At 33.1% G+C, this 18,238-nt stretch overlaps 2 protein-coding genes across 3 annotated transcripts; both read left to right on the top strand.

The window, feature by feature from the left end:
- The first annotated feature begins 308 nt into the window (after positions 1 to 308).
- On the top strand, positions 309 to 4,207 carry LOC101495531 (ABC transporter I family member 21). Its single transcript, XM_004495024.4, has 6 exons — positions 309 to 655; positions 732 to 892; positions 2,086 to 2,137; positions 2,357 to 2,493; positions 3,139 to 3,225; positions 3,635 to 4,207. Exons 1-6 carry the CDS (start codon positions 493 to 495, stop codon positions 3,917 to 3,919), a joined length of 885 nt encoding a protein of 294 aa, XP_004495081.1. The 5' UTR covers positions 309 to 492; the 3' UTR covers positions 3,920 to 4,207.
- Positions 4,208 to 6,071: 1,864 nt separating this feature from the next.
- Positions 6,072 to 17,644, top strand: LOC101494988 (uncharacterized). 2 transcript variants are annotated; one of them, XM_004495022.2, is made up of 14 exons: positions 6,072 to 6,303; positions 6,661 to 6,950; positions 9,986 to 10,160; positions 11,037 to 11,120; positions 11,239 to 11,480; positions 11,729 to 11,945; positions 12,254 to 12,333; positions 12,633 to 12,717; positions 13,828 to 13,959; positions 14,053 to 14,166; positions 14,263 to 14,310; positions 15,202 to 15,286; positions 16,820 to 16,876; positions 17,012 to 17,644. In XM_004495022.2, exons 2-14 carry the CDS (start codon positions 6,727 to 6,729, stop codon positions 17,152 to 17,154), a joined length of 1,686 nt encoding a protein of 561 aa, XP_004495079.1. In that variant the 5' UTR covers positions 6,072 to 6,303; positions 6,661 to 6,726; the 3' UTR covers positions 17,155 to 17,644. The 2 variants fall into 2 exon arrangements, with proteins under 2 accessions (XP_004495079.1, XP_073223689.1); XM_073367588.1 differs by having other exon boundaries at positions 6,302 to 6,442.
- Positions 17,645 to 18,238: the final 594 nt, after the last annotated feature.

The raw sequence follows: 18,238 nt of genomic DNA, 5'->3' as shown, positions 1-18,238 counted from the left end.
CATTCGATTAAAAATCTGTTAAATATAGGACTTTTTTTCTTTTCTAAAGTTTAAATGAGGCATATAAAATATTTGAATAACGAACTATGCGTGTGATATCGTATAAAGAACTATACCATATATTTACATTTATTTTCAAAAACCACTAATAATTTTTTGTGAATCCATATATAAGATTCTCAACTCAAACTTTAAAATGCCTTGATCATTTTATTTTTAAACGACCATAGTCTATTCATGTCGTTTATGAGAAACGACGCGCGTTTCGAGTTTCCATTTCCATTAATAATGGACAAAATGGTAGGTGAAGGGGGCGACGTGGATTGTCGTTTATTCACATGTTTCGTTTACAACCACAAGGCGCTAACGTGTAAGTTTTGTATCGGCGCGAAATTGGAACTAAGCAAAGTTATAAACCACCATCTCCTTCTCCATCCCCATTCCTACTTGTAACAGTTACGGTTATTATTACAGTTGCAACTGCAAAGCACAATGGCGATAGAACAAGAACAAGAGAATGCAAATTCCAATGGAATCAGAGTCCAAGGCATGCAATTCTCATACGACGGACTACAACAACCACCGCTTTTCCTCGATTTCAACCTCCAAGTCTCTCCTGGATCTCGTTGCCTCCTCGTCGGTGCTAACGGATCCGGTAAACTTTTCATTTCGTCACTGTTAATCAAGTCTGTTTGTGTGGGAAGTCCGTTTCGTTAATCGCGTTTGTGCAGGGAAGACGACTTTGCTGAAGATTCTGGCTGGGAAACATATGGTTGGTGGAAAAGACGTTGTGCGCGTGTTGAATTGTTCAGCTTTTCATGATACTCAACTTGTTTGTAGTGGAGATCTTGCTTATTTGGGTGGATCCTGGAGTAAAAACGTTGGCTCCGCTGTGAGTGTTTCATTTTATATATATATATTTTTTTAATTATTTATTTTTTTTAATGATTTTCTAGGGTTAGCATTCGCTTTTTTTCGTAATTGCTTAGTTAATTGACTAGTCATTTGCATTCGGATACAATATTTGATTGCCAAAATGTAATGCTGGTGATTTATTATTGTGATGTTACATATTTCACGGTGGTTCTTCACTAGTCTGCATTGCTTAATAGACTATGCAGCATCGACATCTCTAAGATTGGAGGTGTGAAGTGTCTGACACCCAATACAGCACCACACTCAAGTATTTTGAATTTTTTCAAATTTGATGTCGGTGCTTTGTGGAATGTCAATGTTTCATAGGCGAGTGTATTCTAGCAAACGTCTATTAGAGTTGCTAACATACACCCACATATTTTTTAGAAGGAATTCATTAGCTAGTTATACCTTGAGGTGTATTTAACATGTTTTAGTTACAAGTTGCTCCTTTCAAAATAATAGTTGGGTGTACTGTACAATTAGCAAATCCATGTATGTATTTCGATCACGCTTGCACTCTTTAGGACTTCTTGTATGTTGGGCTTGAGGTTAGTGTTTCAATTCCAACCTTCACTTACTGTATAAGGTTTTAAGCTATGATAGTGCTTGGGGAGAAAGAGCTGGTGTTTTTTTCTTACCCTAGGGCTTTGTAATCTTGTTTCCCTTGAGCCTGTTTCTATTCCTTAATGGAAGTTTTTTTGCTGATAAAATCTTAGTTTGCGGATAAGTTTTAGTTACTGAACTCTCTTCTATCATATTATTTACCTATTATCTATATGATAAAGTGTAACTCTTCCAAAAGTAGGGTGGTTTTCACTTTTCAAATTCTCATGACTAGAAGGTCTTCTGCGATGTGGGTGAATGGTAGGCCCATGTATTTAATTTGAATTGATTATTCTGTCCTCGCTTTTCCAGGTACATTTACGCCAAATGTTTTGGTTTTTGGTAAATATTACGAGAGAGTGTGGGAGTCATGTTTCGATGTAGTATAGGTTTTCTTTTGACAACTTTTATTTTTCTGATGTTTCTTGTGTAACTTCATTATATTTTGGGTTTGTGGACATAAGAATTGCACCTAAGACTGCACCTTGGCCCCTCTTGGTAACCTGTGTTATCTATGCTTTGATCAATTCCATTTCAAATATTAATGTTGTTGATTTTATCCAGGGAGACATTCCACTCCAGGGAGACTTCTCTGCTGAACATATGATATTTGGTGGTAGGTTTTCGAACATGGTTTTCTTTGTTATCAAATGTGGCTGCATCTCCATTTTCGATTACTAAATTTAGGAACAAAATTTAGTAAATTAATGAATACTGAAATCATGTTATGCGAACAAGCATTGCATGCACATTCCATATAATGTTTGGCCATCTAAAAAATTGTTCTTTAGTCTTGATGTATCGCAAAACTAAGGTGCTCCCTTGCTTTTGGTAGTTGAAGGCGTTAATCCTGACAGGAGAGACAAGTTGATTGAGCTGCTTGATATAGATCTGCAGTGGCGAATGCATAAGGTATCTGATGGGCAGCGGCGTCGAGTGCAAATCTGTCTGGGTCTTCTTCATCCGTACAAGGTATTATGGATCGAATAGCTTGGGAATTTTTATATGGTAGTTATACTGTTGTGGACAGTGGAGCTTCTTTATTCTGGCCACCTTTTCCTGAAATAATAATATAAAAAATCCTGAATTTTTAGTAATTAGTTAATGTCTTTTGAATTACACACACTTCAAGAGTATCTCCTGCCAAAGTCTCCATTTAACAACTCACTGTCTACTTAAACTTTATTAATCCTATAGTTGAATATTGTAACATTATCTTAATGATCATGCACATTACGACTTAGGAAATTGAACATTTTTAGCTATACAATCTTGTAGTCCATAGTTGCTTGTAGTTTAAAATATATATTATGCATTAAATTGAAGTTGTTTGATGAAGTATCAAACAGTTTTAAAACTTGATGGAAATTTGTAAACTGGCATCTACTTAAAAACACTTCAAATTTGATGGTTAGATTGATAAAAATTTATATATACAAAGATTTATTAAATATAGTAATTTTGACAAGAATTACTCCTCGAGTAAGTGCATATCCATTATAGCCATAAACTGGTTATTGTATATTGATTTACTTATGTGTGTGTGTGTTTATTTGATTAATTGCAGCAGTTCAAATCGATAGAATCTAATACTGTAACCCTTGATTAACATTTCAGGTTCTTTTGCTGGATGAGGTTACAGTCGATCTGGATGTTGTTACTCGAATGGATTTATTGGAATTCTTCAAGGAAGAATGTGAGCAGGTATTCACTAGCTCTATATTTATATTTGCATGCTGAAACGCGCATCATGCAAGTGTGGGAAAATTGCAACGAGGGTGGCCCCAATGCAACATTATATGATAGCTGATCCTGGTTGGAAGTAGTATAAAAACAACAACTAAGTCTTTTTCCATCTGATGGGGTTGGTTACATGAATTATACGATGCCATAATCTTGTCGTGAATCCTAACTAGAAAAATCTAATAGCAAGTTTGATCTTTAGTTTCTACAAGAGACAGTATGTTGTCCCAATATGTATTGTAGTATTCGTGGAAACTATAACACCAGAACAAATTATTATCACTTAGCAGATGATGAACCCATCTTGCAAAGGCTGGAAAGTTGGGTTCAGAAACAAAAATTAATATTTTATGTTTTCTATTTTTTACAGAGAGAAGCTACAATTGTATATGCCACTCACATTTTTGATGGACTGGAGACATGGGCGACTCATTTGGCATACATACAAGAAGGCGAACTGAGAAGAGCGGAAAAATTGTCAGATGTTAACGAGTTGAAATCTTCAATTAATCTGCTGTCTGTTGTTGAGTCCTGGCTCCGCGCTGAAACAAAGCTTGAAAAGAAGAAACCTGTCCTTAATACATCTCAATCTCAAGGGAATTCTTTTGCAAGCTCTCCATTCTTTGCATCCAGACACATGGCATACTATCGATAATCTCTATAGATACCAATTGCTTATGAAAATATGTACTGTAAGAATCAATTGTTATTCCATATATGATGATACAACACCGAATAATTTTTTGCTAGGTTTTGCATCTGTATTAGTCATGATTAAATGTGTAATCTTCCCTTATTTATAGCTATGTCATCATTCTTTTCAAGCTCCTATCGAGCAGATTTTTAGTGGCTTATTGTTTTCTTTGGTTTCTCTTTATTATTTATTTGTATGCAGTTGATATATGTTTAAACAATTATACAAAATATTCGCCTTTTTTACTTATGCCCTCTGAAAATTCTGCCCAATGTGATTAAAGATTAGATTGTCTTCACAGATAAGAATGCTGGAATTTGAGAAGTCTAAGGTTTTCAACAGTGACGATGCAAATTTTGTAATTGATTGATTGGTAAGAGTAATGCTAGGGGCACTCGTTCTAACACACGCCTACTTGTTAACCGGTTCTATGTGTTGATCCATTTTTATTTTATTTTTCTGTTTTATTTTATGATTATTCAGTTCAGCACTACCCACTAAAGTTACCTCCATAACAGCAGACCCTTCCCAATCAATCTCCACCATCTTTCATTATTTCAACACCACACCCAAACTACACCCTTCTTCCAACGACTACTGCTTGTCTCTTTTCATCTCATTTTGACATTTACATTCTGCAACTACATCTATCCAGGACGGCCCAATATATAGACGTCTAAAACAATCTTATGAAATTTTTTAGAGTCTATATTAGTATTTTAATAAAATTACTAAATTTTTTATGTAAAATTATTTTTTAGATATTTTTAGAATAAAACTCATTTATTAAATGAATATAAATAATTTTTATTATTATTAATTAAGTCAATTAATTTTATATTTATTGATATGATATTAGTTTTAGATAAAATTTTATCAAAATTAGATTTAAAAATATTAAAATATAAAACTTTTTAATTAAATATAATATTTTTAGAGGTCCTTTTATTAAGTAAAATTTTAATTTTATTTAGAGATTTAAATACATTCACCACAAAAAGCACCAATTTAAAGATTGGAGACCAGATCTGAGTCCCCTTTAGTTTTATTGTGTTATGTTTGGTCCGACGATGGACCTTCATCGCCAGTTTTTGCAAGCTATTTTCTGATCACGATTCTCACTTTATCTAAAACCACAACTTGATTACCACTCATGAAAACCAGATTTCAAAGGTCATCTGTTAAGAGTAAGGATTAACGGTGAGGTGATGGTTAGGGGAGGTGGTGATTTACCGGCACGGCAGAACCACAACCAACTGTTTGAGAGAGAGAGATCCAACCAACTATGTTTAATGAAAAGAATGACGTGTCATAGTATTAAAGGGTGTAAAACAGTGTTACACCGTTATCTAATGATAATATTTCAATTTGCTCATTGTAACAATTTTTTAAAATAACTATCTCAATCCTTATATATACGACAGGGTCGGCTAAATTACAAAAATTAAAAATCTTAGGGGTATTATTAAATTTGATGAATTTAGATTATTTTATTAGTTTATTATTAAGGAGAAATAAAGTTAATTTATATTTTTATTGTTATGTTTATTATATATTGCAAACCAACAAAATATAACATAATTCATGGAAGAAAACAATACAAAATTATAAAACACCAAAACATTATATACAAAATAGAACAAATAATAATAACACAGATAAGAAAATAATATATGTTCCTTTTAACAAATAAGATAACTTTTTTTTTTTAAAAAAAACAAAGAAGATAATTTAAACATAAAACGACACATGTACCGTTTATTGAATAAAGTCATATGATTGATTGTTGTTAATAATACAATAAATATAATTTTCATTGCATTTGTATATATATATAGATTTGCAAATTTGTATTATTGTGGACAATTTTAAAATTTCTAATGAAGAATATATATGTATTTTATAAAAGACTTATTTTGTTAAAAAGTGTAAGATTTATTATCTCATTTTGATATATGACTTTGTACATGAGCATTAAGGAGGAGTGTGGTGCAAGAAAATTTATGGCAGACTATAAAATAAATCTAGAATGTTTATAGTATGATTTTTTACGAATAATAAATAAATAATACCAATAATAAAAGAGCAGGGTTAAATTTTGTTTAGGAAAAGACAGTGTTATGGTTGCAAAGTTGGCATAAAAAAGATGCCATTTCATTTTCATAGAAACAGAGCAGAAAGAAAAAAGAGAACTTTCACACAGAAATTCAATCTCATTGGAGACACACAGACCCTTTCCTTTCTCAAATCTCATTCGCCATTGCCAATCGAAATCGCACCTCTCTCTTTCTCTCTCGCTAGGGTTTCATAATCTTCTTCATATGAACATGTCTATTTATCAAACGGTAATCCGAATTCTCAACTTTTTCCCTTCAAACGCCTGATTTCCCCTTCCCAAATCCTTGATATCCTTTTCCTTCTCTCACGTTATTGCTTCGATTTTACGTTTTTTGCTTCTGAAATGCCCTAAGCAGAAGAATTGAGGTACACGGAATATTTTTTATAATAAACTCTTGCATGTGGTTTTTGTGAGGAAATGTAAAAATATCTGTTGTAGAAAATGGGCTTGTGCAAGTTTTAAAATTGCAGGGAGATAAATCTGGTTTTTGTTATTTTTTATTTTCTGCGTAGAAATCATATTTATAGGAGTTACTTGGTTCCCTCTGATTGACGCAGATTTTTTTAAATTGGGTTTGTTTTAGGGGTTTGAAGCGAATTAATTGAGCATGCATAGAAGGAAAGTTGTTAATCATTGAGGCAACAAGAAAATGGATTCTGCAAGGAGTTGGCTTCAGAAGTTGCAGCCTCGTGATAAAATGAAGGCAAAGAAGAACTTTGAGGATGGTAACAATGACGGAAATGGAGATTTGGCAACACCTATGGATGAAGCATCTCTTTCTGATGTCACTAAACAGAAGGTTGCGGCGGCAAAGCAGTATATTGAAAATCATTACAAGGAGCAAATGAAGAATCTTCAGGAGAGGAAGGAGCGGTATGGTTCATTTTATCTATGCTTATGATAGATATACTCACTTTTTAATATATCGGAAGATGATACTCATTTGCCTTCAAAGTTCAAACAACTTACATTCATATTTTCGCGTGAGGGAAAAATCTCATTAGAATTGGAGCTTTGGTAACCAATTAATAAGAAAAACTGCAGCAATTTACTTTTTGAGTTTTTGGTTGTCTGTGAAAAGGGCCAACTTTGTGATATTCATTTCATGTTTTGCATCATTTTGGACTGAGTACTATGAAGTATGAACCTTCTGGTATTTGTTTTTCAGCATTACCATTGCACCTTTTCATTACTGCATTATAAATACATAGATATGAGTCACACTGCAGTGTTGTTAAATCTGGCACTAGGTTGGGGTTTCTCATGAACCCTGGATAAATATTCAAATGGAGCTGGAAATCAAAGGATGCTTATGCTGCCTCATTTTGAGTTCTGTTTTGTGAGAACATTTTTGCTTGTAACTCAGATAGGGATTGTTATTATTCCTGCCTTGAGGTATAGATGTTTTTTGGGGAACTATCCATAGAAAGAGTGAGTTTCTAAGTTATTATATTTCTAAGAAAAATAAAATCTAGCTGGTCATGTGCATGTGCATATAACATGCAATGCAGTTCTTTAGAGGGAATTGACTCATCATATAACTAGCTATTGTACTATAGAAACTACAAAGTTCTAACATTTTAGTGGACTGTTTTGAAGTTATAAGGGCTGTTTGTTGTATGGATTATATACTTCTTCCCAGGAATGTGACCTTGGGAATACTATATTCCCATGTTTGTTTCAAGTTTTAATAAATTATGCCAAGGAACTTTTTAATCCAAGGAATAAAATCTACTCATCCCCCCCCTTCTTATCCCCATGTCAAAGGGTGGGAATCTTACATTCCCATGGAAATAAAAAATAACCAACCATTACTTTCCACTCCCACATCATTTTAATGGTTTTTTTTTTTTTTTTTTTACTTTTTAAAAATTTATAATTTTTGAATTAAATGAATTTTAAAAATATTGCTTGGAACTTTTTGATAGGAATAGAATTCCTAGTAATAATGTTCCAAGGCATTCCTAGAATTGTAATTTTAATCCTTGAAACAAACACACCCATAGGGTTTTAAATATGAAATGAGGAGAGAGAAAGAATAAAGTCCCTGAATCGTGATAATGGTTTTTCATCACAAAAAAACTAACCATTAATCCTTTTCTACGGTGCTTGAAAGAGTTTATTTGTGCTCATCTTATGACATCATCACTTGGATAAGTGTTTGGAATAGGAACAGCTAGTAAAAGTAGTTTATCATATGTCCAAAAGTTGTTTTTACTTATTTTCATAAGCTCCACTAAATAGCTTTTTGTCATAAGCTGTTTTGACCTTATACCAAATTACCCCAACTCTATGTAGAGTCAACTACCCCAACTCTATGTAGAGTCAACTTATACATCAGCTCTTATATGATAAGGATTTATTGAATAAGTGCACAATTAAGTTGTAAATGCCCCCTAATCCTAGACTCCTAATTCTAGTCAATTAAGGAAATAATCATGAAGTAGAAAGAACAATGGGAGATAATTTAAGATGTTCTAAATTACCAAGGTAGAATCAACATATTACGAGATACTTTCCATTCAACACTCCTGTTCAAGCTAAAGCTTACTTATCTTTAAGCTTGTTAAAAACGAACCCTTAACAAGGGAAGTGTAAAGGGGATCCATAAAACATGGCTGGAGAAACAACTTAGGGATGTTGAAAATGTTAGAGAGATGAGCGTTTTTGGAAAGACAACTCAGTAACCTGGCTGGAATGATCATTTATCTAAAGAGCTGGTTGGAATGTTGCATAACCAAGGAAGAAGAGACTCATTGTAATGATCATCAATGGAAATTTCTTGGCAGACAGTTATACACATCAATAACTAATAGTATTCTAAATCGGCTAACATCATTCGGAAATTTTAAACCACAAGAAAGTTTAGGATAATAAAAAGATAACAATTGAAATTGAAATTGAAATTGAGGCTGGTGTGTATAATAGCCAGGGATAGTTCATCACAAAATGGTTCCACCACATTGAGATAGGAGAAAACACCGCTGGTATGACTCTCAATGTGGGACCGTAATGAATTAGCTAATTCATCACACATAGTTGGGGATATTATGGGCCAAACTAAATCTGGGATAGCCGGAATAAAGTTTAATACAGTCTATTTGGGGATAGACATTGTAATGAATAATCTGGGCCAAACTGCATTTGGAAACGGAATAGCTGGGGTCAAGACTGCTAGAAGGACAGGGTAATGACAAACTATTTTAAGGCTTTTGAGCTAGGTTGAGAAAGCGGCAAACAGAAAGTTCCACCCAAAAAGAAACTAAGAGAGAAAGGGAGATTGGACTTTGTGCACACCAACAAATAAAGAAGAGTTATGGGGATATGGCATTTTGGCAATAGAGTTCCAGACTTTAGGGAGCTCAACAGTAAAATAGTCATGGAGGTTGATATTACTCTAATATGATGTTGATGTTATAGGTTTTTAGATATGAAATGAGGAAATGGAAAGAATAAAGCTTGTGAATTGTGATTATGATTTTTATTACAAAGTCTAAGCACCAATCCTTATTCATATTGATACTAGACTCTGGTTATTAATTAAGGAAATTAATTGTGACAGTTACTAGACTACTAATCCCAATTAAATATGAAAACAGATAATGAGATATAAAGAAGTATGGATACCAATCCTACGAAATAATTTAAGACATTCTAAATACTACAAGTTACAAATGCGCAATCCAAATATTATGTGATATTTTCCGCATATTTTCACAGATTGGAAAGGTAGTATTTGAAAGATGGATTCCTCTCCTATTTTTTTGTTGAGATGCACCCAGAGATGATTATAGTGATAAAAGTTGCTGGAACTGTGAATGCCTTTTTTCTTGAATGTTAATTCGCATTGTGTTAGTTGCTTTGACAAACAGGCTAAAATTTTATAACACCTCACTTGCTTGTAACAGTCGAACCATCTTGGAAAAGAAGTTGGCTGACGCAGATGTCTCTGAAGAGGATCAAAACAACCTGCTTAAATTTTTAGAGAAAAAGGAAACCGAATATATGCGCCTTCAGAGGGCCAAGATGGGTGTTGATGATTTTGAGTTATTGACTATGATTGGAAAAGGGGCATTTGGAGAGGTATGTTTATAATTGTATATGATGAGTAATATGACATGACTGATTATGCTTTCTTCTTCTGATATATGATGATTTTCTATTATGTATAAACTGAAATGTAATGGTGGATTGTATTGTAGTGTCTCTGTTCATCATAATTAAAAATCTAATTTTTTTTTTCTTTCTGTTTGATACTTTGGTATATAATATGAATTTTTTGTTCTCTTGATTCATTATATGCATATATTAATATTACTGTTGATGTAATTTTGAAGAGAGATATACATAATAAAATACTGTAAATTGTAATCAGTAATGTGGAATACAAAAGAGACTACAGGCTTTCATGATGTTTTTAGTAAGAATTTTTTAGGGATCTCAATATTTTTTCTCTGTACAAGCCATTGATATTATGGTAATTGGTGTAATGAGAATAATTTGGGAGAATCAGTGTCACCACTTAGTAGATGGACAGGACACCAACATCTTAATGCTAGTCATGTTTTTCAATTTGATTTCACATTTTAGTCTACAATTGATCCATGAGTCACCCAAATTCTTACAGTATATAACCTTGCTGGCTTTGTTGGAATGGAATTAAACTATTGTGAACGAAAGAGTTTTTTACTCCACTCTCTCATAGAAACTCCTTTACATCTAACTCAGAAAGAAGTACTTAACAGAGTCTGATAGAGCAGAGTTTATATTGAAAGGATGGATGAATATTATTTGATCAATTGGAAAGAAGAAAACCAAATACAATATCCAGAGCAAAGCTCCGCAGTAAATAGAACTATTCTCTCACTGCCTAACCGTAAAAAGGTTCTAATAGAATAATGATTGGATGGTTGTGCCAATCTCCATGCTCACTATTCCTAAAATTGGAATTTGTTGCAGGTCAGAGTTTGCAGAGAGAAGACTACTGATCATGTATTCGCCATGAAAAAGCTAAAGAAATCAGAGATGCTTCGCAGAGGCCAGGTTTACAGTCATTTGTCTGGCTAGATGATGTTATTCAAGAGAGTAGCAATTTTTATGCACGAGTTTTATAAAGTCATCACGATTCATACTTATTCCCTCTTTTGCAAACAAATATCAGGTTGAACACGTTAAAGCAGAAAGGAATCTCCTTGCAGAGGTTGACAGCAATTGCATAGTCAAACTTTATTGTTCTTTCCAGGACGATGAGTATCTTTATCTTATTATGGAGTATCTACCGGGTGGAGATATGATGACTCTACTTATGAGAAAGGATACCTTGACTGAAGATGAAGCCAGATTTTATGTAGGAGAAACTGTTCTGGCTATTGAATCTATACACAAGCACAATTATATACATAGGTATGTATATTTTTTTGTAGGGTTAGCTTCTAATGGATGAATATAACTTTAAGTTAACTTTCAGAACATGCTGTTATAACTCTTATCATGATTGCTAGCAAAGTCATTTCGAAATCATCCAATGCTGGAAAATGTTCTAACTTCTATGTATGAATCCATTTTTATTTGTGTGTGCCCATATGTTTGAAACTAAAGAAACTTGATCATTGAACAGTATAAATTTATCTTTTCAATACTTTGTATTGCAGGGATATCAAGCCTGACAACTTATTACTTGATAGATATGGACACTTGAGACTGTCTGACTTTGGACTTTGTAAACCATTAGATTGTAGTCAGCTTGAAGAAACAGATTTTTCTATGGGTCAGAATGTGAATGGGTCTACACAGAATGAGGAGCGTTCAGCTCCAAAACGCACACAACAAGAACAACTACAAAACTGGCAAAAGAACAGGAGGACACTTGTAAGTTCACTGCTATTATGTTTTGATCTTGTGTTATTTATTGAAATTAATCTAATTGCAAAACTTGATGAAAAAAAGAAAAAGAAAATAAAAAAGAAATGAATTCTTGTAATCATAAACTGTACCTGTTAAACCCTCTCTCCACCTGCCTAACCAAAAATTAAAAAAGAAAAAGAAAATAAAAAACAAATGGCTCCTTTCTACTGTTGAGGGTATCTGTATGGAGATACCTTTCTTTGCTTCATGTGTTTAAAATACTGTTCTTGTACATTTTCGTGTGTGTAATTGTGAGTGCATAAATGTTATAGGCTTATTCCACAGTTGGTACACCGGATTATATTGCTCCAGAAGTTCTTTTGAAGAAAGGATATGGAATGGAATGTGATTGGTGAGTTTTCTGCATGGCGCATGTATATCATAGCATATGAGTTTATTATTTTCATTCATAACTAAGTGATATATTTTCAGTTAGTTTCAACCTAGTTTGACATTCAAATTTCTTACTTCATTATTTGTTTGGGACATATTCCTTCTCTTTTTTTTATATTTGTTTCCTAATCAATTTTTTGAAAAAGTCAAACATATTGGGGTTTTCTCCATTTATATTTGACTTTGTGAATAAACTCCAATAAGATCAAGGTTAAATGTTTTATTATGACAGAACGGTGGTTGTTACAAAATTCACAGGTGGTCACTTGGTGCTATCATGTATGAAATGTTGGTGGGATATCCGCCTTTTTATTCTGATGATCCAATGACAACATGTAGGAAGGTAATCTTTCTAATACAAATGATTCTTGCGTCTAATGATTGTTTGGCATTTACTTTTGTTTTTATCACCCTCTACAAGGACACTCTTACTATTGATTATGACTGTGCAGTTATTGCATTTGATTTTTAATTTTCAATTAAGATGTTTGTTTCTCTTTTTATTTGTGGTTTCTTCCAAAGTCTGCCATTCTTCATATAATTGATGGCTGGATTGTTTACACTCATTGATAAGTTTTTTCATATCTCGACATGCTCAGTGTTCTTAACTTCTTTGGACTGGACCTACATGATACCAGGGATCATAATTGAAATTAAGAATTCTTATATTGCAATAAATAAAAAAGAAAATGGGTGTCATATCAAATAGGATAGTGGTGATGCCTGATGAGGCTGAAAGTACTTTTCGTCTAGTCCTTAATTCCATTGGCACAACTCTTCCTCTAGTCCTTTATTTTGTTGGCTGAGTTTGCAAGATTAATAATATATGTCTTTATTTTTCTCTTGCCTCCAAAGCTTCTTTCGCTACATCATCTGTTCCACTCCGGATATTTCATATGAACTGCCCAACTCTAATCTATTTTCTTGTTTTACACGGGCTTGATAGTATAGGGGCTTGTGATCAATTCATACTCAGATGAATCCTTAACAGGCTATTGCCTTAACTGATTGATCATTTAGATTTAAAAAGCATTTTATTATTCCAGTATCACGATTAAGGAAATTGGAAAAGGCTGTTGAAATGACAACCAGACTGAAGCTAACTACTTCATTCAAGATTTTCTTTTCACGTACTCCTTCCTTCCCAAATTATAAGTTACTGTGCAAAAATAAAAAATTGACCCAAATTATAGATACTGTTTGGTATTTTGTTTCCCTTCTCTATTTGCAATTCCTGTTTTTTCTTTTAATTTAATAAATAACACAATATTTTTACCATATTTGATGTTTTCAAATACCACAAAATGGAAACAAAAATCAAGTGAATATAAAGTGAGATTTTTGTAATTAAAAGTAACCAAGATATAAAAAATGGAAACAGAAACCCAACAGACTGTTTTTTTTTAAATTTTATAGAGCATGATTGTTTTACCTTGGTTTCTCTTGATTGCAGATAGTGAACTGGAAATCTCACTTGAAATTTCCCGAGGAAGCTGGGCTATCGCCACAGGCTAAAGATCTTATTAGTAGACTTTTATGTAATGTCAACCATAGGCTGGGATCAAAAGGTGCACATGAAATAAAGGTGTTGTACGGTGTGTTCTTTTCTAAATTATTAGATTTATTATATTACTTACTTGGATATTGAGTTTACCTTTGTGATTGCATTTCTTTTCAGGCTCACCCGTTCTTCAGAGATGTTGAATGGGATAAACTATATCAAATTGATGCTGCATTTATACCTGAGGTCAACGATGAATTAGATACTCAGAATTTTGAAAAGTTTGATGAGGTATTTTAGTCTATCATTTTCTTGCTTATTTTGTTTAGCTGCTTTTCTGCTGTTTTCCTTGTCCATTTTTTCTCATTTTACCTTCTGCATCTGCAGGCTGATAGCCAAACTCGACCTTCGTCAAAAACTGGTCCATGGAGGAAGGTAATCTTTGATGTCCTTTTCTGCTTGAAATTGTCAGCAAGTTATCTGTTGAGTTAGTGTCGGAATGGCCTTTTTGTTGGTTGATTTGATGATCAAATAGTATTCTGTTAAATCCCTAATTTTTTGCATTATAAGAAAAAGCGAATAAAATCAATCAGTTCTCATTAGTTGTATTTTGAAATACTTACATGGAAACAATGGTATGTCTCTTCTGTTTTATAAACGAACTTCCTTTGACTTGCTTGTCTATGAGTAGGCTGTTGATATGCATTTTAGTTGTTATAAGGTGAATTGGTTGTTGAGAAGGTATACACCACAGGCAGCGCCGCAATAGTAGGAAATATCTTGCAAACCATCAAACTGGCTTGGGGTTTCCTTATAAGAATTGTTTTTGCTCTCCTTTTCATTTTTAGGCAGATTCTGGCTTTTAAAATCACTTGACTAATTTTAAGATGAACTTGCTCTACTTCAGACTCATGATATGAATAAACTTATCAGTATTGCACTACAACTATTGTACTATACTATAATAAGACATGAGAATACACTGTTCTTTGAATTCTATGGTCATGCTAGGTCAGCAATCACCTTCGTGATTTAGGGTTGTATTGAGTCTCAAAAAATGACATTATATTCAACATAACTCGCATCAGATTTTATTTAAAAACTTAGTTGTGTTAAACTTGCTTTTAGCATTGGCCAACAAATATATCTTCCTCAAGTTCTGATTGTTGGTTATTTTGTTTGTAAACTATATTAGACAAAAAGTACAAGTGTGTCTCACAGAATAGTTCTCAATCTTCAATTTTTTAATTTGTTACCAACAGCTGTTCTCCACGCCCCATTCATTTCCGTTTTCTTATTCTTTTGTTGTTTGACGGGATGTTGCAGATGCTTTCATCTAAGGACTTGAATTTTGTTGGATACACATACAAGAACTTTGAAATTGTCAACGATTATCAAGTTCCTGGGATGGGTACATCTCTTTTTTCTTTTTCCACACATGCCTATTATTTTATGTAACATGTTTGTCACAGGGTTCCAATTTAGCTATGGTCATAGCTATTATGCGTATTTGACAAATATGTCTTTTTATGATAAGAGGGATATATCAATTTTATTTTGAGAGAATTACTATTGAGGAACTCTTATTGAAGTTGTTTTAAACTTAGATGCATTAACCAAAAGTGTGATCGTTTAAGCCAATGAATGGCAAGTGAAAAGATGTCTCCTCTGAAATGTACTTTTGTTTGGGATAGAGTATATTAAATAGATAAGATCACTGTTAAAGATATAGGTTTATTCTTTTATATATATATAAAAGAGAATAAGAAATACTTAGAATGACAAAATTATATCAGTCAATGTAAGCAGTGTTTTCAAAAGACAACACACCTTATTTATACTGATGTCAGACACTTAATTTAATAAGGAAGCAAATCGTTATATGATGAAATATGGAAATTAACCATAAGAGAGAATCTAAGACGCTCTAACATATTTTATGATGAATAATGTTATGGTGTTATATTTTTCAGATTTTCTAACACCACTCTCAAGATAACGCTCAAAGATTTATGCTTGTTAGAAATGAATCCTTTGAAATTAAAAATATACATAGATTCCACGAAAGATTATAGGAAACAACATAGACAAAACTCGGGTGTTTATATTCAGGTTGTCGCAGCCAAACTTCATCCGGGATAAATGAGGTTGGATTATATTCAGGATAGCCAATGCATCTCGGATAATTAGGGCCAAATTGCATGAGACTATAGTGACCAAAATGCATCTTGTATAGTATGGGCCATATTGCATGAGATAATTGGAGGCCTTGGGAAAGACAGGACAGTCGGATGAATTGGTCTAAACCTTTTGAAACAGGTTTTGAGAGAGAAAGGATGGACATAATTTGTGCATAGCTAGTGAGAAGAAGAAAAAATCACGATGACACCTTGCAACAAGCTCCATATTTTAGGAAACTGTACAGCAATAACAGTGATAAGACTATAGCACCGCTCTAATAACATATTAATGTAATCGGGGTTTAGTCTATTAGTTATACAGGGAGAAAGAGGAACACTCTTAATAATAAAATTATATTGAACTTGATCCTTAGGGATATGGTAAGATATTCTAACAATTACAAAGTTGGAGGATCAGGATTCAGGAGTCCTTCTAACATAACATTGAAAGAAATGGTTTAAAACATTAGTTGGTAAACTGAACATAAATGCAGATAGGGGGACAAGTTAATCTACATGGACAACCATTATATTCAAAGCTTGGTTCAGATGAAGAAATTTGAGTGATCTTTCTTATGATTCATTCCATCCATGCATTTTAGGTAAGGATGCAGAAGATAAATTGGTGGGGTTATGTTGAAAAGTAAAAACTTTTTATTTTTGTGTTTGTTCTGGTGCTGATTGCATATTACATTTGAGAATGTTCTAGAAGTTCATGGGTATATTGCTCTTTATGATGACTTTGCCATCCTCTTGGATTGCAGCTGAACTGAAGAAGAAACCCTCCAAATCAAAGAGACCATCCATTAAGTCACTTTTCGGTGGGCTCTTACATCTTTGTGACTATTTGATTCTTTCATACTGTTTTCTTGCTTCATGTTGCTGTGTATATCTTTGTTTCTTGCATGTAACTGTAAATCTTTTCATCTAATCACACTGGCTGACATATATGATAGATTCCGATTCAGAGACGTCAGAGGTGTCTGAAGTTTCTGATAAGTCTGCAAGTGATCGACCTGCTCAAGGAAGCTTTTTAAAGCTCTTGCCACCCAAGTTAGATGCATCTCATAGCGAGAGGAATCTCCCTGATAAGTTCTAACAAGGCAACCGCGTGATCTATCCCGAAAGACAGTGTAGGTATCATAACTCATGAATATATTTGACTATTTCCGTGTTTTAAATGTCACTATCAATTCAATTCCGCGTTTGGATTAGTTATTGGTTGCACTAATTAATGGTTATGAGAAAAAGACAAGAAGAAAGTGCTGTGTCTTGAATCAAGTAATTAACCTCAAGCTCGCTTGGACCCTGTCAAGCACAACTTTTAAAATGTAAATCTCTTGCTCACTGTCCATTGTCACATATGCTACACTGTAAACAGATACCTGATGTCAAAGAATTCTGGATAGTATGTATATTCATGTTCTCGTTTAAATTAATGATAACAGATCATTTGTCTGTAACACTGGAGTGTAATGACTTACAAGTAATTTTGTTGTACAAGACCTGCATTAAATTTATCTGTCTCCATTTTGAAACAAATCTGTATAAACTTCAATGTTTTTCTGTATTTATTATTTATTTTCTCATTGTACATCTTATAGTATTTTTCAGGTTAGAGAAGGGTTTATATAAGAGGGTGAGAGTATTATATAATCAAAATTGTATATGTATTACAATTTTTGATATCATAGAGAATCATAGTTAAATGCTGATACAACTACGACTTAAATTGCCATCATAAAGACAAAAAAGCATATGACATCTTGATCCAAATCACACTAATGACCTATTCTTGGAACTCTGAATATACAATATTTTTGGACATTTGGTTTCTTTACACAGTGCACTGATGCTTTCTATTGTATTTTATTGTTTTGCATTGGAACGGTTCTTTGCTATCACATTTTTTAACTAGATATATAGAATGATGGTAGTCGTATTCCAGTGAAGCAATAACATATGAACCAGCCTTATCTAGAAAATGACAATAATAATAGGACAAGGTAAAATGACATAGGAGAAGAAGCCCTGGATTCTGATACTATTTTTTCTTGTGCCGTGTCGTTTTAAGCATACTATATAGTACTATTAACCAAAAATGTCTAAACCTCTTACCTCACAAGTATATAACAATACAATACAAGTCGGCAAGCTTACAAATCAATCAATAATTTTCTAGT

Source organism: Cicer arietinum, chromosome 4, assembly GCF_000331145.2.
Source record: "Cicer arietinum cultivar CDC Frontier isolate Library 1 chromosome 4, Cicar.CDCFrontier_v2.0, whole genome shotgun sequence".
In the NCBI taxonomy this organism is placed as follows: domain Eukaryota; kingdom Viridiplantae; phylum Streptophyta; class Magnoliopsida; order Fabales; family Fabaceae; genus Cicer; species Cicer arietinum.
This window is presented reverse-complemented; position numbering and strand designations above follow the sequence as displayed.

What these genes read in the sequence shown, in the direction of transcription:
- LOC101494988 (XM_004495022.2), top strand. Translation starts at nt 6,727, where the DNA reads ATGGATTCTGCAAGGAGTTGGCTTCAGAAGTTGCAGCCTCGTGATAAA. An exon ending in AGATGCTTCGCAGAGGCCAG is followed by an intron (nt 11,121 to 11,238) that starts GTTTACAGTCAT and finishes AACAAATATCAG; the next exon opens with GTTGAACACGTTAAAGCAGA. An exon ending in TATGGAATGGAATGTGATTG is followed by an intron (nt 12,334 to 12,632) that starts GTGAGTTTTCTG and finishes CAAAATTCACAG; the next exon opens with GTGGTCACTTGGTGCTATCA.
- LOC101495531 (XM_004495024.4), top strand. Translation starts at nt 493, where the DNA reads ATGGCGATAGAACAAGAACAAGAGAATGCAAATTCCAATGGAATCAGA. An exon ending in CGTCGGTGCTAACGGATCCG is followed by an intron (nt 656 to 731) that starts GTAAACTTTTCA and finishes GCGTTTGTGCAG; the next exon opens with GGAAGACGACTTTGCTGAAG. An exon ending in GTAAAAACGTTGGCTCCGCT is followed by an intron (nt 893 to 2,085) that starts GTGAGTGTTTCA and finishes GATTTTATCCAG; the next exon opens with GGAGACATTCCACTCCAGGG.